Source organism: Carica papaya, chromosome 5 (genome assembly GCF_054855325.1).
Source record: "Carica papaya isolate Zhongbai chromosome 5, ASM5485532v1, whole genome shotgun sequence".
Lineage (NCBI taxonomy): Eukaryota > Viridiplantae > Streptophyta > Magnoliopsida > Brassicales > Caricaceae > Carica > Carica papaya.
In genome coordinates this window covers 172,111-190,431 of record NC_142313.1, presented here as the reverse complement: position 1 = coordinate 190,431, position 18,321 = coordinate 172,111, and the positions used below count along the sequence as shown (strand labels likewise).

At 37.3% G+C, this 18,321-nt stretch overlaps 3 protein-coding genes across 6 annotated transcripts; 1 reads left to right on the top strand and 2 right to left on the bottom strand.

Annotated features, from left to right (window-relative positions):
- Positions 1-115: 115 nt before the first annotated feature.
- LOC110808313 (squamosa promoter-binding-like protein 1) lies at positions 116-6,896 on the bottom strand. 2 transcript variants are annotated; one of them, XM_088220755.1, is made up of 10 exons: positions 5,489-6,896; positions 5,004-5,185; positions 3,603-4,243; positions 3,135-3,260; positions 2,937-3,044; positions 2,734-2,851; positions 2,470-2,611; positions 2,232-2,382; positions 967-1,605; positions 116-777 (listed from the first exon to the last, which is right to left on the bottom strand). In XM_088220755.1, exons 1-10 carry the CDS (start codon positions 6,070-6,072, stop codon positions 340-342), a joined length of 3,129 nt encoding a protein of 1,042 aa, XP_088076881.1. In that variant the 5' UTR covers positions 6,073-6,896; the 3' UTR covers positions 116-339. The 2 variants fall into 2 exon arrangements, with proteins under 2 accessions (XP_088076881.1, XP_021889469.1); XM_022033777.2 differs by having other exon boundaries at positions 3,135-3,209; positions 5,489-6,893.
- A 2,533-nt stretch (positions 6,897-9,429) lies between these two features.
- LOC110808345 (pto-interacting protein 1-like) lies at positions 9,430-13,328 on the top strand. Of its 3 annotated transcripts, none has more exons than XM_022033820.2 (8): positions 9,430-9,551; positions 10,374-10,480; positions 10,855-11,105; positions 11,205-11,331; positions 11,959-12,232; positions 12,413-12,545; positions 12,683-12,769; positions 12,964-13,328. In XM_022033820.2, the coding sequence occupies exons 2-8, from the start codon at positions 10,399-10,401 to the stop codon at positions 13,090-13,092; spliced, it is 1,083 nt and encodes a 360-aa protein (XP_021889512.1). In that variant the 5' UTR covers positions 9,430-9,551; positions 10,374-10,398; the 3' UTR covers positions 13,093-13,328. The 3 variants fall into 3 exon arrangements, with proteins under 3 accessions (XP_021889512.1, XP_021889510.1, XP_021889511.1); XM_022033818.2 differs by lacking the exon at positions 9,430-9,551 and adding an exon at positions 9,605-9,766; XM_022033819.2 differs by lacking the exon at positions 9,430-9,551 and adding an exon at positions 9,816-9,970.
- A 180-nt stretch (positions 13,329-13,508) lies between these two features.
- On the bottom strand, positions 13,509-17,191 carry GPK1 (glyoxysomal protein kinase 1). Its single transcript, XM_088219741.1, has 8 exons — positions 16,834-17,191; positions 15,762-16,408; positions 15,578-15,682; positions 15,268-15,390; positions 15,014-15,184; positions 14,752-14,881; positions 14,309-14,521; positions 13,509-14,124 (listed from the first exon to the last, which is right to left on the bottom strand). The coding sequence occupies exons 2-8, from the start codon at positions 16,385-16,387 to the stop codon at positions 14,053-14,055; spliced, it is 1,440 nt and encodes a 479-aa protein (XP_088075867.1). The 5' UTR covers positions 16,388-16,408; positions 16,834-17,191; the 3' UTR covers positions 13,509-14,052.
- Positions 17,192-18,321: the final 1,130 nt, after the last annotated feature.

Genomic DNA, 18,321 nt, shown 5'->3' with positions numbered 1-18,321 from the left:
TCCCAGTTGTTCTGTCTTCAAAAACTGTAAAATATGTTTCTCACCCGATGACAATATGAATATTTCTAATGTTTTCAATGTCAAAGCCTGATACCCACAACAGCAGAGTGGTAAATGCAGAGAGGAAAACACTAGTTTATGTAATTGAACTTTTCCCATATATATAATGAGAATTGAAGATTAGAATTTATACATAAAGACTACTGTATATTTTTAGCTTAATCTAAATCCATATAAATCAAAACAACTACTACACCATCCTTCTCATTCAGTTGAGGAAAGAAGAAAGAAAAAAAGAAAATTACTGCTAATGGAAAATAAGGAACATGACTAACTATCTTAACTAGCGCCATACTCCAGCAGCTCCCACCTGAAAGGCCGGAACACACAAAGAACTTCAGGTGAGCTTTTGAAGAGCAGAGCCACACAAACACACACAGCAGCAATGGCCACCATTGACAGCATTACTGGCCTATATACTAGTGAAGTTCTTGAGGTTCCATATGCTAGTTTCTGTTCACAAAGCCTGCAGTGCCTTTGTGCTGCTTTTGCTTCAATACTGTCCAAGCTTGTGAATTTAGCTGGTTTTAGCCCCTCAGATGGTTTGCAATCCATGAATGTATTGGGGATATTAAGCACTACATGACCACTTTCAGATTTCTTGCTGATTTTTCTCTGAACCAAATGGATATAAGAGTAGTGACCTCGCATGCAGGCATAATCATTAGGGGTCAGACCTGTACTGTCACGAGCAGTCTTCCATGCCTCAATCCCCACCTGAACAAGGCACACCATGTAACGTATTACCTATGGAGCTTGACAACAGAATTAATCAATTAAGAAAGAGGAACTAACATAGACTACAGTGAAAAATTGTTTTATATACTTCTCTCTTTTAAAGCAGCTTGATATAGTAGATAATAGGAATTAAAGTATCACAATGGAAGGCAAGAGATTAAAGTATACCGATCCAGGATCATCAGTCAAGGCATCCAATATATTCTCAGAGCCAGCTGCACTAGCTGCCACATGAAGAGGTGTCAACCCAGCTGGCCCAACAACATTCGGTTTAAACATGAGGTCCTCCAATACCGAATCCACATGTTGCATCTGCTCAGATCTTGGTTTTTCCAACTCTTTGTCTGGGACATATCTCAGTAGCAGTTCCACCATCGGCCTGCAATTTCTATGCACAGCTCTATGGAGGAGACACATATCCAACAATGCGAGCTTAATAGAGGAATGGTTCCCTGAGTCAACAGTTCCATTAAAAAAAATGCTCAATAACTTCTTGACTACGGCACACCAATCATGGTCTAATGAGAATTCCATAAGCCACTTGAATCGCTTGAAAGAGAATAGTTCGGGGTTGGGATCCAAGTGACCCAACCTAAACTTCAAGTGATTTCTATGAAGAAGCCAACCCATTTCATGCATGAAGTCCAAAGCTTGGTTCTTGGATTCAATTTTCTCAGCTCTCTTTTGATTGTTGTCATCACTCTCAACAATCTCAATTACACCTTCTAGCATACAGATCTCAGAACACACGTCTTCCTCCGCAACTATAAATGGAAAGAAGCTACTGCTGAGACCATAATCTTCAACCTGGTTGGATTGAATAAGAACTTTCATATTAGAGATGTGGAAGAAATGTGCTCATGCATAAAGATAGAATTGGGAATCTTTTCCTATTTTTCCTCCCCAGTGACTTAGTCACTGCTTTATAGTTAGTACTCCAGTTTGTGCTATTTTTCAGAACAAGGATATCAGACTATTACCTGACATTTGAAAGTCAAGTAGGGGATAAACCAGGTGGGTGTTGCAGATGGCAACTTACAAAGAAGATGACATCCTAGGGCAAACAAAAAAAAAAAATAAAAGAAGCCATGTTCGATATTAGAGAGGGGAAGAGAGGATGGAGGTGGGGATTAAATGATTATCTAAGGCTGAATAAAAATGCAGTTAATGATAGCAGGGAAAATAGAAGAGGATGACAGGAAATCCATGATTATGCTCTCAGAGACACCCACTTTAAAACCAAATTCAAGCTGAATACTAGTATGAGTATGTGAACTTTTAATCGTATGGATCCAAAAATATAAAATAATTAAGAGGTGGAAGCAGGGAATCAACTTCAGTCCTTCAAGGCCAAAAGTCATAATGTTATAAGGTCTATATTTCATTTACCACATATAGAATCATGATTAGAAGAAAGGGCAGGTTGACATTACCTCAATGAATCCTCTACCAGAAACATTTGGTATGGAACAAGAGAAGGTCAGAAATTGGAGCTCATCATGTTCACTGGATGCATCATTACTATCCATCAAATCACTACAAGTTTCCTGCACCAGGTATCTTCCTTCTAGAGCACAGAACAACCTACATCACAAGGTGCTGAGACTTGTTAATACTGCACTAACTCTTTAAATTTAAGGAGAAAAGAGCCTTTCCCTTATTTGAAATTACCTAGTGGTGGACCGATAAAGGTTGAAGCCCTTGACTACAAATTGAGTTCTTCCTGATACAGGTAAAGCAATTGGCCTGATGCTTGTGATCCTGCAATTTTTATGGCTTTTTAGAGGCAAGGGAGTGTCTAAAACAACCTGACCTGCAGAAGAAATATGGCAATCAAAATATCTTCCCCATGTTAGTCGCCACACCAGATACACCACACACACAAGAGAGAGAGAGAGAGAGAGAGAGAGAATGTGTATCTATATGTGTTCTAACCATTATAAACAAAAGCTACGCAGTGTTGCACTCTTGCATACACCCATCCTGTTCTCCATAATGAGTCCCTGGAAGCATCAAGAAGCTTTCTTAAACTGGAGCCAAGATCAAAGTAGATCTGCAAATAACATCAGCGATTAAAAGTTCAGCAGTTTTCATGCAAGAAAGAGGAACAGCTTCATATTTTCTTGAATATAGCTTACCTCATCCCATGTGGATTTGCCTAGACGAAGATATATTGTTAACACAATACAGCCAGGTCTTATATAGCTCTCGATATCTGTAGGACTGTGAGATAGCCAGTCCAGAATCTGCAAATTTAACATATTGTACAAAGTCAAACCATCTATAGTAAGATAATCAAACAGAATGCTTTCATCCAAAAATGGTTTGAAAGATACCTCTCTACGCAGAACAGCTGGAAAGTCACTTGGGTCTTTCCCAAAGAGCTTAAAAACAATCCGGTCCGTACGACTCTGAGAATTGGTAGGAAAATGAACGGTCAAAGAGTGATAATCATTCAAAACCTCCAAAGAGAAAATGAGAGCCATAAGATTTCACCCAAAAACAAATCCTTGGTCAATAACTGAGGAGCAGCTGAGTCTCGCATCAGTTTTACATATTAAAAGTAATTGCATGTCTAAATTCTGATCACCTCTGTGGATCCAAGTGATTTATTTATTGAGTTACCAATTATTAGGGAATAAGATACATGTAGCATAACCTCCAGAACTAAAAGTATGAGTGACCGATCAGTTGACTGCTTCATTCCATAGCATTATATGTTACTGTGCAGCATATGAAAAAGGAAACAAAAGCTATAAAACAGACAGAGGTAACAAGTCGATCTTCTAAGAAAATAAGTCTACCTGAGCCTCTCCACTGGAAGTAGATGGTGACTGACTAGATGTTGAATCTGAGTTTCTGCTAAACTCGGGTGGACTTGATTTGTTAGAGTCGGGATGTAGCCATAAAGACTTATTGGCAGAACAAAGCCCAGGAGTTACAAGCGGATGAGAGTTCTCCAGGTTCTCTCCGTAGTCTAATGAATCATCATAAACATTGTTCAAGTCAATGTTATTCATCCTCATCCTCGAAGCTGTAGCCTCTTTTTCATTGACTTTCACTGGAAGACTGTCTCTTGATTGAAATTGCAATTTGGGTGGGGGACCAGATAGAGGATTTATACTTTGATCTTGAACATCACTAGCCAATTTTCTTTTCTCTGCCAAATCAGAAGCAGGCTTAGAGCCACATTGGCCGGCAGGCCTGAAAACAATTGGGTAATCAGAACCAGGCGCTGAAGAAGTTCTAGCAGCTTCAGGACCATTTAAAGCTACATCTGTCACCTTATTAAGTTTTCCCAGGGACGTCCCAGTGCTAAGCAAACCTTGAGATTCTCGGAGTAATCCAGATAAATTTTCCCCATTACTTGAACCAGCAAGAGTGGCCAAGTTTTTCAACAAATGAGAAAGCAGATCCTGATCATTTGATTGATCAGTGTTATTTGCTGCAATCAATTCAGGCAGAATCCTTAAAGTCATATAAATATCAAAAAGCTTCCTCAAAAAAATTATGAAAAGATGACATTAACAATGAGAACAACTGGATAGAGTGAGAGTGAGAGAGAGAGAGAGAGAGAGAGAGAGAGAGAGAGAGAGAGAGAGAGAGAGAGAGAGAGAGAGAGAGAGAAGCAAACAAAAATAAGTGAAACAACTTACAAATATGTTGAATTGGTATTTGATCACCCTAAATAATAATCACTGTTTTTTCTTGTTTTACCTTTAACTGGCTTAAAATTTCAAGTGGATAACTACGAGCCATAGTATATTATCATGTCCATGGACCAAAAGGATTCAGAACCCTTCCCTTCAAGTTCACATCAACATTTCTAAACTCCAGAACAAAGAACGAATTGGAAAGATGATCTCCAACTAAAACTGAAACCATATCATCTTTTATAGAAAAGCAACTTCAGGAAAGTACCTACCATAAAATCCCCAATTCTTTTTATCTTGTTGAAGACAATAATAAGCATTAAGACATTAGGAAGCTAGCAAGTTGCTTTCTAATCAATTTGTAGACCTACTGATAAGCTACAAAGAAAGTTGTCACAATGACACCCAATTAACTTATAGGTTCTTATTTCAGAAATGTGCAGGATCATTACCATACAATTGATTCAAGCAGATTGCATATGCAACCAACGGATGTAATTTACTAATGGTTAAGCAGTAAATTAGCTGTCTTAGTAATACAATGTTACTTACAGTGCATATTAGAGAGAATTCTCAGAAGACTTATTAGAAGATAACTACTACTCCTTTCATCAGGAAGGGAGGCACCATTAGTTATGTTCTCAGGATGTGTTTTCCTCCTTCTTTTGTTATGACCTGCCAGTCGCCTTCGGCAGCTTCTCTTCCCTTCATCAAATTCTTGAAGAACATGAAACCTGCCCATAAGTAAAAGAAAATTGCATCTAAATGGAGAAAACAAATTCAACTACAACTTTATACTACAATTAAGACATGATTTAGGAACTCTGGGACGAAAACAAACAGTATTTAGAAGACAAAAGGCTGAGAAGACTCAATCTGGCTGCTGTTCATTCTTGACAAAGATGGGCACAGAAAGCAACTACCATAGTCACGAGGGTTAAATTTTGTTTATGATTCTACAATGTTTTCAGCTTTTTTTTCTCAACTGAAGAAAAAAACGAAAAAAAGAAGAGAGATCCTTATATCGGCCGACCCACCTGCTACATTGCTGACAGAACCTCTGCATAACATTTCCCACGAGAGCTTTACTGGCCTTGGAATGCATATCACAAACCTTATGGCGCCGGTGGTAATCCTTAGCACTGCTGAGATCAGTTTTACAGTCCTCAACCTGACAAAGCGCACGGTTGGAAGGAGTTGCAGCAATTTTAGTCTTCTTCCCACTCTTTGCATCCCCATCAGTAACCGGGTAAACATGCCCGCCAAGCTTCAAATTGAGGGACCCTGCTTCTTCCCCATTCAACTCTTCATCTTCAACAACTGTAACCCTTCTCCTTTTGTCAAGTTCCCTCTTTCCTTTACTATTATTCACTGCATTGACTTCATCGGAAGAAGATGAATTGTTTGCATTCCCTTTAGTGCCAATTTCAGGCCCAATTGGAAATAACTGTCTGCTCCTACAATCTGATGGTAAAGGATTGACTGGATTAGCAGTAAAAAGATCACCATCCCATTTCCAGTCATTCAAATCCCATTCTAAACTCTTTTTCCCAACAGTCTTTAAATCAGATACTACTGGACCGTATAAATTATGCGGCTTTCCTCCAAACCTTCCATCCATTCTCAACCAGATTAACAGAAGACTCAGGAAAATGGAAATCGAACACCTAGATTCCAATGTTACCAAGTACGGAAATTGAACAAGAACCCAGTTAGAAAACCAAGATCAAACCATTATTAAGCAAACTTTAGCATCCAAAAACGTTAAGCCCGTCTAGCTTTTACATATCCCCTATAATCCCAAAAAATACAGTACACCACCATGAATCCAGACAACAGCTGCCGACACGGCAGAAACCGGCGAAAGACGACCCTTTTTATCACCTCAAAAGAAACAAACAGTCGACCAAAATTCAGTCAGCTGAAGGGTCCTCAAACACATGTCATCTTCAAGATTCTCCATACAATCAACCTCAATTTAGAACAGTGACAAACTTCTGACAAGACACAAATTCAGAAAGCAATAAAAGGATTATACTTGCCGTAGAGGGTCGAATGCTGGGAGCTGAGGAGGAAAGTGTAGAGATGAGCGGAGAGGAGAGCAAATATAGCGGGAGTGGTAGCCAAAGAGAAGAAGTAGCCAAGAGGGATAAACTAAAAGAAAAGCAGAAGCAGAAGAAACAGAGCAAGTGAGGAAATTTAGGAGAAAAGTTTGTGTGATCTAAATGCTGTTCCAGTGGTAAGAGAGAGAGAGGAGGAGGAGGAGGAGGAGGAAAGAGTAATTATATTAGGAAGACAAGTTTAGGAATCTGGAAGCCCCACAATCCGTGTCTCTCGCCTCCACTCTCTCTTGCTTCCACTGTGAAAAATACCAAATTGTTATGGGTGTGTTTAGGATCGGAAACGTGCCCAGATTTTATTTGAGTTTGGTGATCTTTTTGACTGTGTCTTTTTTCCTCCCGAACTTACCAGTTAAAATTTTAAAACCAAAAAAAAAAAAAAAAAGAAAAAGCTTTTCACGGTGAAATTAGAAAAATGAAAGAAAAAAAAAATGGAAACTTTAAAATGTCAGGTGAGTCCAAGGAAGCAGGGAGGTGCACAGAAAGAGAATAATATATATTTTAATAATAGAAAAGGTTCGTTCATGTATGTAAGCGGCAGGTTACAAAACAGAGGAATCAGACAAGACACGGCGCAAAGTGTAAACCGATTTGATTTTTTGAGGTTTTGAACCGGACACAGGAAAATCTACCGTCTTTTGTTTTCTAGTCACCTGGTTTTTTTTTTTTTTTTTTTTTTTGAATTAACTTCAACTACTAATTTTCTAGGGTAACCATTTAACAAGAAGAGTGGCAACGATGTTTCTAAGGATTAAAGTTTTTAGCTTTTAATTATTTAGCATATGGGTTAATCTGGGATTCCAATTAAATTAAGTTGGAATGTGGACAAACTGATGGAGACGATTGAATTGAATAGATGGACCCTCCTTTTTTTTTTAACAGCTACATTTCACTTTTACTTGTTAGAAAGAAGATGGCAGAGTATGAGGCAATTTGCTTTCCTCAGCAAAAGTATGTTGCTGAGCTGATGGGCATATATTCATTCCACCAATTTCTTCTCATCTTCTTTTCATTTGGCTGATAATTCAAACCCTAACTAACTTGTAAAGGGTAGATTAGATATTAGATTTTTGAATATATCATGTCATGCTGCGAATATATTCTTACATATTTTATCGTGTTATCTCTTAATTAGTTTTTACGAGTCATATATATTTGATGAGTAACTAATAATTTTCAGTAATGAGATAATAATGTTCGAGTAAAAAAACAAAATTGCAAAAACATGATATGATATTATTCTTATTACATGTCGTTCAAAGTAAACTTCGGCCAAAAGAGGAAAATAAAGAGAAAATTTGGCACCCAATTCCCTTTGCCTACCTTCTTTCCTAATGCAGCCTGGTCAGGTATCATGTGTTTTTGTAGGTTCACCCATTTAACTCATTTGGTATATTTTCTTCTACATTCTTTTCAAAAGTTGGTTGTAATTTCCCAAGACAAATCTAACGTGGAGTAATTGAACTTGCATGAAATCAATCTCCTCATTATTATATAATCATCTTTTTTAAGATTTCACCTTAAAAACTCAAGAAATTTTAGGTGGCAATAGATGATTGGATGTTGGGTTTGAAGAGACCAAATAAAAGAGTGCACGAATGGGTATGGAGCCACTAACATTTGTGGAGTCGAGAGGGATGGGTGCGGTCCCCGACTCCCAAATGGTTTAGCTTTAGGCAGCTCATGTGAATGGTATGGACTGTATCTATCTATACATATAAAACCCACCATATTATTTACTCTTAAAACTATACATCATTCATTTCTTCTTGTCTTAAAAAAGTTTTTAGTAATTAGGTTATATGTTCTTATGTCTCTCTCAGGTAATAAATTTTGGAGGGTCCAGAGCATGAAGGCGTTAAATAGATGGTCTCCAGTGCTGCACATGGGGGGAGATGCAGTCAACTCAAAAGACTCACAATTCTTAAACACCTCCCCTACGGCTTACATTTTTATTTTGAAATCAATGTTGCTTTTTCATTTTTGATCAAAGCATTTGAAATAAATGCTTAGTACACAAACAGCACTAGTTCTTTCAACATCTTATACATATATATATTGAGGAAACAGGGTGTTATTATATAATATATGCATATGGGTTAGAAGATAATGTGATTATTTCCTTATCTATTATGAATGGCTGTTGATTTACTACCACTAACAAACTGTCTCAAGGCTTCAAAATGGGGCCTTTATAATAATTTATATGTATACACCCCAACCACATTGCTTGTGGGCTCAACCCAAATATTGGAAGATTTTATTTGTCCCAAATTTTGTTTCTAAAAACATTTTAAACTTTATTTTAAAATTACTGTACACTAACCCACAAAGTTTCCCGGATGCACAGTCGTTACGTCCACGTCTATTTCTCGATATTAAGCTGCGAGTTTGAGTTAAATTATGTGTTTTTATGTCGATAAATCTGATTCATGTGGTGATGCATTATGAATGGGGTTTATGTTTCATAGTTCATTATACCAAATGTCTTGCAAGTTGGGGCCTTTCACCTTTGGACATGGCCTGTTTCCAATTCCTCCATTTTCAACAATTATAGCTTTTCATTAAAATATGATTCCAACCCTAATTTTCTTTTTTGGGGATAAGATAGGTTTATACCAAACAAAAAACGAAAAGGGTACTTGATTTTTTACCTTTTAAGAAATGGTCTCAATGCTCCTGATGTTATTATTATACTCTATAAAATTTGGAGACGAAACCATTTCATAATGATGATTATTGCGAATCATACGGAATCAAAGTTCAAGAATCTAGTAAACGCTGTATTAAATTTATTACAAATTGTGAGACGAAACTTAAATCTCAAGTATAAAATGACAAGTGAAACGTAAGTTTGAATTGAACGAGGGAGGCAGGCAGGTTGAGACAATTCTTCCCTTACCACAAAAGTCAAGCAAGACTGACCAAGACAACCTCGCTCTCTCTCATTTCCATATTTAACAAAATATCCTAGCAAAAGGTATCACCTTGCTATCCTGTTACTCCAGCGCAACTTAGCAATCCCTGCCTCTCGATTTCTTATACTAACATATATATATATATATATATATATACAGAGAGTGAGAGAGAGAGAGGGTGTAGGGTATAGACTTTCTCGTCTGAAGTCTAAGCCAGACCCGAGAGAAAATAGAAGACTAAGAACAAACAAACACCCACTTGTCACCGTTCAACAAGGCATGCTTTTCCCTTTTCTCTTCAACTTTTAATGTCAAATTCAAGATTTTTCTTTAATTTTGGTTGATTTTCTTCACTCTGTTTCTCTTTGTTGCTCTTCCTTTTGATTTCATCTCGATCCTTGATATCTTGCCGGGGAAACCCAGTTCAGTCCTTAAATTTCCCTTTATCTTCGCTGATTACGGCTCTACAACCATTTAATTAGTTAAGACGATTACTCTGAGCAAACCATCATTATCATATCAGGGTTTTAGTTCCCAATTTTTTGTTTTTTTGCTCCTTTTTTTTTTTCTTGGTTTTGGTGGGGTTGGGGGGAATGGGAGAATAATTCATTTCGTTTTATGGGAAAGATGGGGACTGAAGTACTTTCATTCTGTTATATGATTTAGATACATTTCTGACATAAATTTTCAAGTAAATGGAGAGTTTGTTTTGTAATCTAACCTTGTTTTTCTTACGTTATATCATAATCAGCGATGGGGTTTCTGAGTTAAAATTTCAGTTTCTGAACTCTTTCCGTGTGTTGTTGAGGCTGTTCTCATCATCTTCCCTAATTTACTCTTTGTTCTTAATTCATGATTTAAAAATTTTTTGTGGATTCTTTCAGGGAGTTCACTTCAAGAACAAGCATCATGAGCTGCTTCAGCTGTTGCGAAGAAGATGATAGCCATAGACCTCCTCAAAATGGTGCCTTCATGGCAAATAGTGCAGCAAGTAATTCTGCCTTCAAAAGCTGTTCTTCTTCCCCATTTTGTTTGGTTTCCTGGAATTTTTGGTCGACTTGAGCTAATACTTTTGCGCATCAGCATATAAAGAAAAAAGTGCAATGTCTATTTTCCTTAAAAAATCTGCTTCTAACTTTTAGCAAATACCAACTTTCACTCTACTTGTTTCGCATGATACCGCCATCTTTTTTATCTGATAGGAATATTCTTTCTTGGTGAAGTAGTGTTTAGTTGTTCGAATTACCAGTTTGTGTTTCAGGGTGCATGCTTCTAGATATCTAAGATGGAGAAGCATTCTGTCAGCATTCTTTTTTCCTTAAATTTCTTCATGCCCGATCTTTTAACATGATATTTAACTTGCAGCCAGTACTGGACATTATCAAGTGAAACAAGCTGCTCCAAGGGATACACAGGTTATAGCTATGCAACCAATTGCTGTCCCTCCCATTTCAATGGACGACCTGAAGGATGCTACTGATAATTTTGGGACAAAGTCTTTAATTGGTGAAGGCTCATATGGACGAGTATATTATGGTGTTTTAAAAAATGGCCAGGCTGCAGCCATCAAAAAGTTAGATTCCAGTAAGCAACCTGAGCAAGAATTTCTGGCACAGGTTAGGCCAATAGAAATGCATATATGTTAAGTACCAATCCAATGCTAAACTGTATGCTGACTTTCCATTTCTGTTTAAAAACATATTGTATCTTGCCAGGTATCAGTAGTATCCAGATTGAAAGATGAAAATGTTGTTGGGCTCCTTGGATATTGTGTTGAGGGTCCTCTCCGAGTCCTTGCTTATGAGTATGCTCCTAATGGATCTCTTCATGATATTCTTCATGGTAAGTTATGTTATTTTCTTCCCTAATTTATTTTTATTCTAATTCTTAACTTTCCAAACTGCCTCAGACTATTTTCATCTCTCTACCAATGAGAGCTATGGGATGGCCACTGAAATCCTTTTCAGGTGTCTTTGGTTGAGTAGTTAAGGTTTATTCACTGAAGAATATTACATGTGGTGCATGTTCAGTCTTAATTACTGGAAGTTGGACTTATGATAACTAAGTAGTCCTTTTATAACTATTCTAAGAGAGGATTGATATGAATTCCAAAACAACAGTTAGCCGCTCTTACTGGACCCTGCTCTGTACTCATAGGAGGATCTTATTAACACCATTAGGTACTTCATATTTTCTACTCACTTGTACAAATGAAACCAGGATCTACCCCAGGCCCTCACCCATGGTTGGGAAATCTACTTTTAAGTGTAGATTGAGGGTGCATATCCAAGTGAATCTACTGAATTCCACTGTGATGCGACTTCAGTCTTCAGCCATTAATAGTTTAGCATTGCTTGGCTGGAATTAGGAAACTCTCATCAACACTCGCTCCTGGAAAAGTTAGAGCAGGCCTCTGTATTTATCAAGTGACAAGATATGTATATAAAAATTTTATGTTTGTCTATGTAGGAAAGAAAGGTGTTAAAGGAGCACGGCTAGGTCCTGTTCTGTCATGGGCACAAAGAGTTAAAATTGCTGTTTGTGCATCAAGAGGACTCGAATACTTGCATGAAAAAGCACAGCCTCATATTATCCATCGGGATATTAAGTCCAGCAATGTACTGCTTTTTGACGATTACGTAGCTAAAATTGCTGATTTTGATTTGTCAAATCAAGCCCCAGATTCTTCAGCACGCCTACACTCCACTCGAGTTTTGGGAACCTTTGGTTATCATGCTCCAGAGTAAGATAACAACTTCTTGGCCTTTTCTCCTTTCATTTTCCTGTAATTGTGTTTCAGTACATCACTTCCTAATGGCATAGAAAATGTTTTTCTGCCCACCATTCTGCCAGCAGTAAATAGGATACTGCAAGCCAGAAGAGTTGTCAAAGCTTGTATAAGTTCTTGTGATTTTGTATGCAGGTATGCAATGACTGGAACATGGAGTTCAAAGAGTGATGTCTACAGCTTCGGTGTTGTCTTGCTAGAGCTGTTGACTGGCCGTAAGCCTGTTGATCATACTTTACCACGGGGGCAGCAGAGTCTTGTGACATGGGTACTGTTAACTAGTTCTGGCACCTTTGTTCTTTTTTTCTTTTATATTCCATGCAGCAGGGGGAGAGAGGAGCATGTGTTGTTTGATGTGTGAATCTCTATAATATCTGATTCTTTGTCCAAAACCTTGTGTTTTAGGCAACCCCTAGACTCAGCGAAGACAAGGTGAAACAGTGTGTTGATGCAAGATTGAACGGGCAGTACCCTCCTAAGGCAATTGCAAAGGTAACAAAGACGAGACACTGGGCCTGTGAAGATCCATAACATTTCACTTCTAATTGATTGTTTTGATGTTATGTTACTCTTTTGTGCTTTCTTGCTTGGTGGGTGTCATACTCCAAAGAAATATGAACTTTGAGCTGAATTTTGTTCTTTACATTACAATCTCTAAATAGTTGATCTTCACATGTTGGGACCAGATGGCTGCTGTTGCTGCCTTGTGTGTGCAATATGAAGCTGATTTTCGCCCAAATATGAGTATTGTAGTGAAAGCTCTCCAGCCTCTTTTGAACACTCGAGTAGCTCACCACAGTGAACCCCACTCATGATGCGCCACATCTTGCCTCAGCATATGGTTGTTTTTTTGAAAAAAAAAAATTATTTGTAAATTTGGTTCTATAAAAGGCGTTAAATTATGTGCAGTTATTTAAACCTCATTTGATATTTGTTTTGGGATAAGATTGGCAGGATTTTGCATATTCAATTACCTTAAGCCACAAGGTAATCCGTGATAGGGGCTATTTATTGGTGGTTTATTTATGTTTTTAGCAGCTTCTAATTTTCATGTTCTTGTGAGCTGATGAATGCCAAGTTAAATTCAGATATATTTTGGTTAAACATATTTATAAGCTTCATTAACTTGTTTACAGCCTGACAGCTACGATATATTCCTTGAGGTTGAACTTGTTCCAGTGAGTAAGTAAAGAACTATAGATTTAGGTTAAAATGGCTGATAACAAGATCCTGAAAATAAGAAGTAAATAACTATTGTCTGTTCTCAGAAAATCTAAACTGCTACATGAAAGGATAAAGGTAGTTTCTTTATGATTCTCTTCAAGTATTTTGAATAATTCTCTCCAGAAAGCACAGAAGCCTTTAATACAAACCCTCCCACAACTTCAAACAAGCCTGTATCATTGTTGTTCTTTACCTTTTGTTCCCAGAAACAACCACTTATAAGCAATCAACCTTTAACTAAAGGATCTACAACCAAAAGATAGAAGGAAAAGGAAAAAGAAAAAGAAAAAGACAACAGAACTCCATATAAACCTGTACAAGGCACCAGTGGCGCTCTTGCGAGACTTCCCCTTTTCAAATACATGCTAATCGTCTTCCGATCTCTTCGAACAAATATTAAGGTGGCAAAGGAAAATCGGGATCACTCAAATGCCTGCTTATGTTCCCTGCCTTTTTGAGACAGGCCAACTTCTATAAATTGTTTCTTGTCCATGTCAAGCCTGATTCCTAGGGTTGAACCTCGACCTGGGTAATTATCACTCCTCCAAATGTCAACAGTCTCCCTCTGAATTTTGAGGCTTGCCCTCTGTAACAGGAGCCTGACTCTTTCGCCGCCTTCGATCCTTGAAAATCCAACAACGACAACATAATAAAAAGTGAAATCGTAATCCTTAATAGCATGGCTCATTTAATTAAGCACCTACTTTCCCATCAGTTAGGTGTGACATGTTGCATACTTCTTCTTCGTCAATGGCAATGGTGGTGGACAATATTCAATTTGTTTGAAAGTAAGTTAACAGTTCATACCTCTCTGGGAACAGGATATTCCTCAGATTCTAGCATGCGGACCACTTGACTCATCTTGGGTCTTTTATCAGCATCAGGATCAACACATCTTAAAGCAGTCAAAAGAGCTCGTTTAAGGGCACTTGTTGTCGGTTTACTCTCTATGTTTGGGTCCACCACTTCTTCAGAGCGTCTAAGTTGAACCATCATCTTGAGCCATTCTACCATATTTACCTGAAAAACAACCACCCATTTTGATCATATCAAGATAACTGGGATTCAGAAGAGCCTTTGGACAAGTCAGGTGGGAAGTTCAAGAAGTATAATGAAATAGATGAAACTATAGGCTTTCTTCAATATTAACTTGACCAGGATAGCTTATAAACTGGAAATTAAAATATAAAACAACCGTAACAAGCTTCAGAATATATACTAATAGCATTTTGATGATCTTTAGGACATACCTCAGACTGAGGGCGCCCATAATCCACTGGATATCTTCCAGTAATTGCTTCTAAGAGCACAACCCCAAAGCTATAAACATCACTCTTCTCATTTAGGAGGCCAGAATTGGCATATTCAGGAGCAACATAACTGAAATCATCCAAGAAACAGAAATATTATTTCCCAACAATCACATTTCAAGGCTTTCAATATCTCCAATGTCATAATAATTAAAAACAAAAGCATTACACGAAAAGAATTATGGGGACCAAGAAGACTCACCCAAATGTACCCATAACTCTGGTTGTAACATAACTTTTCCCGGCACCAAGCAATTTGGCCAGACCAAAATCAGATATCTTGGCATCGAAATTGTCATCAATCAGTATGTTACTCGACTTTATGTCTCTATGCACCACTTTGGGTTCAATGGCCTCATGTAGATAAGCTAGCCTGCAACATACAGACACAATCATGATGAGATGAACACTGAGATAAACATAAACAACTAATATTTAGGGTGTAAATGGACTTACGCCTTAGCAGTGCCAAGAAGAATTTTCAACCGAGCCTCCCAAGTAAGATATCCATGATGATGCATCTCTCCACGGAGCCATTGCTCTAGATTGCCATTATTTACATACTCGTACACCAATAACCTGAATTTTTATGCCAAATAATTGACAGAGGACATGAATTCCAAACATATGAAAAGCCATATGGAAAATTCTGCTTGATTCTTCGAACCATATTTACTAAGTTCGGTTGGTTAAATGGTTATTCCAGATTTTCTTGATATATTCTCAAGGCAATTCATTTATTGTCCCAAATAAAGAGGAAACATACCTCTGGGTTCCTTCAATGCAGTACCCTAGGAGTCGAACTAAGTTTTTATGGCGCACATGCCCAATAGCTTCAACTTCCACTCTAAAATCTTTGTCAACCTGGCCTCTACAGGTAAAAGATTAAATTCTTATCAAATATAATTAATTGCTGTGTGGATAAAGAAGGAAACTCATTGGTAACTCACGGATTGTTGAGTAATTTCTTGACAGCCACAGAAGTCCCGTTAATCAGATTGCCTTTATAAACAACTCCATATCCACCATCACCAATAATATTTTCTTTTGAGAAACGATTGGTTGCAAGCTGAAGATCTCGCAAAGTGAACCAGTGACCCCAGCCCAAGTGTGAAAACTCAGGCAGACCAGACAAAGGTGAAGGAGCAGTGAAGGGATGAGCTGAAGAGCGATAAACAGCAATTGTTCCCCTGTCCCCTTCTTCACCCAGTTGAGTCCCTAAAACATCCTTCTCTACATTATTAAATGAACCTGATTGACTGCTATGATCACCATTTTCTAAGTTAATCAAGGCCTTCTCGGGTTCATTTTCGCTAAATTTATCATTAAGAGTGTGAAAGCCACCATTATTGGACAAAACTTGATCAACACTTATATCTTTAATTTCCTCTGGAACACTGGGTATTTGACTCACCGGTAGATTATCATTAGCCCGTCTTGATTTCTTTCGAAAAGTAAGCCATACGGATATGCCAAGGATAACTACAAAAACTACGCCCAGACAGAGCACAATTAACACCCACAGCTGCAGACCTATGTAAGTCTTGGACAGAGTTCGGTTGAGATCTGATGCCATTTTCTATTGGCACCAAAGCACCTGCAAAGCAGATAAAAAGGTAATTGAACCCCACAATTCCATGTGCTAAATAACTCCAAAATTTCAAACAATGAACCTTGAATTCTTGAGATCAAGTCATTTGAGCAAATAAAAACATTTTCTTCACCCTAAGGACAACTGCAATCAAAATAAATGCTGAACAAGTTCCTGAAGAAACCCACATCCGGTAATGGAATAAACTGAAGGGGAAGCACAGAAATTCCCCATTAAGCAAGTACAAGCCTCGAGGACTTACAAAGTTTCATTTCTAAAACCAACCACAAGCAAAAATTATACATATCATAACCAAATAATGATTAAGCAAACAAACAAAAAGATCAAAACTTCAAATGTTCGTTGAGGATAATAAACTAGTCATCAAGATTGACGAACAAGGAAAGAATCTGAATCGATCACAAACAAACCTGACCGTGAGCCTCCACCTCTTCCACGCTCTTCCTTTTAAGAATATGAAACGAAACGAAAGTCAAGCCCTAAGGTTGCTTGCAAACGGAACCCCAATAACCCGTGTTCACAGTGAAGCTCACCTAGATGAGCAGCATTGTCAAAATCCTAACCGTATTAATATGTAAGGCATCTCCGTAGTGTTTCCAAGTCTGGGTTTTTTCTTTTTTTTTTTTCAAAAAAGGGGCTGCGGGCAGAAGATGTGGAGTTGTCAGTGGTAGGTAGCGAGGAAAGATGTACCGTACCTACATTACATTTGAGAAAAAAACATGGAAGGTTTCTTCGCTGTTTCTTGAAAAAAAAAATGAATTTTTTAAAGTAAAAAATGAATCTTTTCAAGTAATATTTCGTATCTAACTGGGGACATGAGAGTTGACAATAATCAGAAACTGGATTGAATAAAGCATTTAAAAAAATCAGGAACTGTTTGCGGTTTGTGGGTCATTTTCTTTTTCCTTTTTGTTTATAAGTAGAAGAAATTGCTTTCTGTATTTAATAAACCAGATTAGTTTGATGAATGTGGGTTGTATTCAGTCAACATGGTTCTTGAGAATGTATATGCAGTACACCCAATACTCTTTGAATAATCAAACTCCATTGTCAATATTGATAGTACACTGGATCCATAAAAGTATATTATTCGTGGGTTTTATTAAACAATTAGCATTCCTGTTGTTTCGGTTGTGATGAAATGACAGTATAACTTAATTAGTTGACTGACTGTATGACATTCTACAAAAAACAAAAAAACAAAAGAAAAAGAGGAAGAACAGAGATTGAGTAAGTTTAATTTTGGAGTGCCATGATTTCCTCATCATGTGATGAGTGTTTGTATCTGCACTTTGACAGATTTTGCTTCATTAGTTTGCTGTTGGAAGTCATGTCAGAGAGACATTCATGCAGCAACACAAAACTCTTTGGATCTTTTAGATCCCAACTCAAGGAACACATAAAATTACAGGTTATTACTTATATATATATGTGTGTGTGTGTGTTTATGTTAGACAAGGTTAGTTGCAGAGGAATATATACATATATATATATATATATAGTAGATGTTAGTTTGGTTTGGTTGTTTATGTAAGAAGTGAAAATGGAATAATCAACTAATCCAACAACATTAAGCTGTCAAACTTGTTTGTGTTGTCTTGTATTTATAATTGTTTTGCTAACTAACAATCTTGGACTCTTTTGCTAATCAACCATACATATCTTTTTCTATAGATTTCATTTCAAAACAAACACAATGACTACCCTCTATTAACTTTGTTATAGATGCATACATGTGCATGTATATATATACATATATATATATATATATGTAAATATGTATGTACATACATTTGATTCTAGAACCCAGTAGGCCCAAAACTTAACTTGGCCCAACTACTACTCTTCCAACCCAAGACACAAAAGACTTACTATTCATTTCACAAACATAATGACTA

What these genes read in the sequence shown, in the direction of transcription:
- LOC110808313 (XM_088220755.1), bottom strand. Translation starts at nt 6,072, where the DNA reads ATGGATGGAAGGTTTGGAGGAAAGCCGCATAATTTATACGGTCCAGTA. An exon ending in TTCTGTCAGCAATGTAGCAG is followed by an intron (nt 5,186 to 5,488) that starts GTGGGTCGGCCG and finishes ACTTATGGGCAG; the next exon opens with GTTTCATGTTCTTCAAGAAT. An exon ending in GCAAATCCACATGGGATGAG is followed by an intron (nt 2,852 to 2,936) that starts GTAAGCTATATT and finishes TGTTATTTGCAG; the next exon opens with ATCTACTTTGATCTTGGCTC.
- LOC110808345 (XM_022033820.2), top strand. Translation starts at nt 10,399, where the DNA reads ATGAGCTGCTTCAGCTGTTGCGAAGAAGATGATAGCCATAGACCTCCT. An exon ending in CATGGCAAATAGTGCAGCAA is followed by an intron (nt 10,481 to 10,854) that starts GTAATTCTGCCT and finishes TTTAACTTGCAG; the next exon opens with CCAGTACTGGACATTATCAA. An exon ending in AGCAGAGTCTTGTGACATGG is followed by an intron (nt 12,546 to 12,682) that starts GTACTGTTAACT and finishes CTTGTGTTTTAG; the next exon opens with GCAACCCCTAGACTCAGCGA.
- GPK1 (XM_088219741.1), bottom strand. Translation starts at nt 16,387, where the DNA reads ATGGCATCAGATCTCAACCGAACTCTGTCCAAGACTTACATAGGTCTG. An exon ending in AAGAAATTACTCAACAATCC is followed by an intron (nt 15,683 to 15,761) that starts GTGAGTTACCAA and finishes TTTTACCTGTAG; the next exon opens with AGGCCAGGTTGACAAAGATT. An exon ending in TGCATTGAAGGAACCCAGAG is followed by an intron (nt 15,391 to 15,577) that starts GTATGTTTCCTC and finishes ATAAAAATTCAG; the next exon opens with GTTATTGGTGTACGAGTATG.